At 37.4% G+C, this 3,891-nt stretch overlaps 1 protein-coding gene across 1 annotated transcript; it reads right to left on the reverse strand.

Annotated features, from left to right (window-relative positions):
* Nucleotides 1-2,206: 2,206 nt before the first annotated feature.
* On the reverse strand, nt 2,207-3,568 carry LOC145043921 (mitogen-activated protein kinase kinase kinase 20-like). Its single transcript, XM_078992694.1, has one exon. It carries the CDS (start codon nt 3,447-3,449, stop codon nt 2,394-2,396), a length of 1,056 nt encoding a protein of 351 aa, XP_078848820.1. The 5' UTR covers nt 3,450-3,568; the 3' UTR covers nt 2,207-2,393.
* Nucleotides 3,569-3,891: the final 323 nt, after the last annotated feature.

Genomic DNA, 3,891 nt, shown 5'->3' on the forward strand with positions numbered 1-3,891 from the left:
ATGACTAGTCGGCGGTCCGGGGGCAGTACCCCCGGGTCCGGGGTTTCCAAAGGGGCAGCGCCCCTTTGGCGGGGTCTAGGGGCGGCGCCCCTAGTGGGGTCCAAGGGGCAGAGCCCCTGGCTTGGGTCCCTAATCCGGAACTCAAGTGACATAATGGAGCCCCTTTGGCTGGGGTCCCTAGCGGGGTCCAAGGGGAAAAGCCCCACACCGAATTTTGCATGTGAGAACATAATGGAAAACTCAACTTCTTGAGGGTGATTATGGTAAAACTAACGAAACACGTTAGTTTTTGGTAACCCTAATCCGGATTAATATTACTTGCTTCGAAAGCAGCTAATGACGACCCAACCCAATGAAACCCTGATCGTGTTTAGTATATAAACAACTCTTTCTTTCCAGAAGGGGGACGTTTTTTAGCTCTCATTTTTCATCACATTTATAGAACCCTTTAGCATATTGACTTACGTTTTTCTGTGCCTAGAAACGTAAGTGTCCGCTTGGATTATCCTAGGCTGAATTTCTGGTAACCTAGGCATATGGTAGAAATATCAGTTCGAAAAGTGATATCACGATCCAAGTTTGTATCCAAATCTCCACCACAAACCCTAATATTCCCAACAGTTAACATCAAAGTCTAGCTTCTTACCAGTTTCTCCGGTTGTTGTTCTTCGCTCAGTTCCTAATGTATTCACGGGAGTTGTCTTCCTTAACTTCACGTAGTACAAATTTAAAAGGGACATAAAGTATGTTTGTAACTTAGTTTTCCTATATTCTTTATAAACCTAAATCCTTTTGAAATATTTTACGCCCATAAACATATTGATCACATGTTAGCCGTTGCCAAGTGGTAATAGAACGTAGTCCAAAGAGACCTTAGGGATAAGAAAATTGTAATGCATATGTATTTGTTTAACATACCCTATCTCATGCATAATCGCATTGAGCTCATAGACTAAAAACTCATCAATGTCTACATGGTTAGCGTATGCCTCTTTACCCTATGGTATTTTCTTCCTAGAAATTTTGAAAATGTTCACTATAATTGATTTGCATAACGAACAAATTTTTAAACACTTTTGAAAAAAAAAAAAAGCAAAGGTATTTGTTACTATTATAATATGCTACCTAGAATATTTGATCGAAAGTAAAGCATAATTACTTTAAGTTTCCTTTACATCACATGTTGAGCTTAGGCCATCTCCAATGGATTAAACCCATGGAGAGTTGTATGGATTGCCAACTAGGAAAGAGAATATATACATTAACTTTAATTCTTAAAAAATTAATAAATTTTCAATTACAACTTCATTCCACCGTTCAATGGCCATTCAACTACACACTCTCTCTCCTCTATATTATATTCACATTTATTCCATTAAACCCTCATACAACTCCCATTGTGGATGGCCTTAAACTCATAGGTTCCATATGGTTAGCTGCATCATCGTATTTATGTATCTCTAAATCCTCTTCCTTGCAAGACAATTAAGAATTAAAGGTATTTTAAGAGAATGGTATACTTAGGCTATGGTAGCTATAGATGGTTTATGAAGTACATATGTATAATTACTCTCTTTATCGAGGGAACACATTTCAATGAGAGATGAGTGACCTGAAATGATCAAAATGCCCCTCGTGTAACATACACGTGATGAGCATTGACGAAGCCTTCTAAATGATAACGTATTACTGGATATGTTATCTAAACATACAACATAGACCTTTTTTAACAAAAACGAAAAACTAGGACTCAAACTGAAAAATCATGCCAAACACAGGCACCATTTATGTAATTTACTCTAGATATTATAAAAGGAGAGGTGGAATGCTTTTTTTTCCTTTTTTTTTTCATGTTTTATTGATCTCTCTTCTTCGTATCTTTCTAGCTCTTGCTTGATTTTATAAATTTTAATATCTTTTTGATAAAAACTAATAATTGATTATTTTTCATATTTATAATATTTGTTCCAAGTATGTTCCAAATTTTTTTTTTTGCTTTCCTAGATGAAATGTTGTATCTTTCGATGATATAGTTCTCATATATTGATTCAGTTTCATTCGTTATGATCAACCATCTATTTCATTGCATTACTTCAAATATTCTATTCCTTTATCAATCATTTCCATAAAAAAAACCCTAAATATTTAAGAAAAAAAATGATAAACGAAGATAATTGGGATTGGAATTTGTGTAGAACCAATAAAATATGGGAATGAAGTCATATACTAACAAAATGAAGTGTATGTACACTTTGTATATCTTTCTCTATATTTACAAGTTGATGTCTAAAATATCATCAATTACTACTCCAACTATAAATTAATAAAAAAAATCCTTGTCAAAATTGTAAAATAATAAAAGTTCCCATTCTTTGAATCTGCTTCTGCTGGCATCATCTTACTTTTACCCAACTGTTTGAAACGGACCAATTGGGTTTCTGATCTGTCAGCAGCTGCCCTAATCTCGTCGCCGGCGGAATTGACGGTGACCCAGATTGAAATTCGTCTTGTTCTCCGAACCAACAGTTGAACTCCGGCGATGATTCCGGTGTCACTAAGCACGATTGCTCCGATTCCCAATCAGGGAAATCGAATGGGTCTCTCGGAGAGATTTGATTCTCTGTTTCTTCTTTGAATGATACAGTGTTGACGAAAGGATGATTTAGAAGCATCTCAGCCGTCCATCTTTTTCTTGGGTCTTTCAAGAAACATTTCCCGATGAAATCTTTTCCTTCTTCTGATAATTTCCCGGGAATCTCTGGAATTTCAGCGCCAACGCCGATTTTCATCAAAAGATTTCCGATATCGGAGCAATTCCAAACTGGGTTTCCGGTGATCATCTCCGTTACTAAACATCCAAGTGCCCAAATATCAGAAGCTGATTCCTGCTCACCACCGACAACCGTCTCCGGCGCCATATACATCGGCGAACCTCTAATTTCGTATTTTGAATTCAACTCGCCGGAGCCGGTTGTCTTCTTCGCTAGCCCGAAATCGGCGATCTTCACAGCGTCTTTTCCACCATCACAAACTAACAGAACATTTTGAAGCTTGATGTCGCAGTGTACATACCCATTCTGATGAATAAAATGAAGCCCCTTTAGAATAGAATTCGTGTATCTCCGAACTTCATTTTCCGACAACCGTAAACCACCGGAATTCTTCACCTTCTCCGATAAAGCTCCACCGGAAGCATACTCCAACGCCACATTATACAACCTCTGACCGTTTTCAATTGTCATTGAATCGCCGTAACATCCAATGATCTCCGGGCAATCTTTAAGCTCTTCCAAGATCATACGCTCGTTGATTAACGATTCACAATGAGACACTCCACAGGACTTCACCGCCATTAATGGCGGAAAATCTGAACTCTGGTTTATGGGTTTAGCTAAGCTAACAGCAGCGAAGCTTCCATGGCCGATCGTCTTACCTCTAACCCACTCCATGGGCGTACAATTGAGGTTTTTTTACAGAATCTTCTTTGATCTTTGAATGGCTGGAATTTGTTTTTCCTTTTCTTACTCAAGAACAGAGCATGTGAAGTTGATGATTGTTGGGGAGATCTGATCATTCTTTATATATATAAGGCGTGTGGAGATCGGAGTGCAAGTTGGATTTGGAATTACGTAGGAAATTTAATTAAATTAAATTTTAAAGGAAAATATATAGAGAACACGTGATAATTAAGGATATTTATTCTTGGAAATTTGGCTGCGGAAATAGCGTACACCAGTTTGGAATGTGGTTGACATGGTTGGGGTAAAATAGGTATTTCACACTATTAACTAATCGTCAGTCTTCACGTCAACTTGCTAAAGACTATCGAGATCTTTTCAATGTAACAGAACTTCCGTGAGGTTTCTTTTATATTTTTTATTATTTAAAAAT

This window comes from Lactuca saligna, chromosome 4 (assembly GCF_052625555.1).
Source record: "Lactuca saligna cultivar CGN05327 chromosome 4, ASM5262555v1, whole genome shotgun sequence".
NCBI classification, from domain to species: domain Eukaryota; kingdom Viridiplantae; phylum Streptophyta; class Magnoliopsida; order Asterales; family Asteraceae; genus Lactuca; species Lactuca saligna.

Coding starts and splice junctions, on each gene's coding strand:
- LOC145043921 (XM_078992694.1), bottom strand. CDS start 3,449: ATGGAGTGGGTTAGAGGTAAGACGATCGGCCATGGAAGCTTCGCTGCT.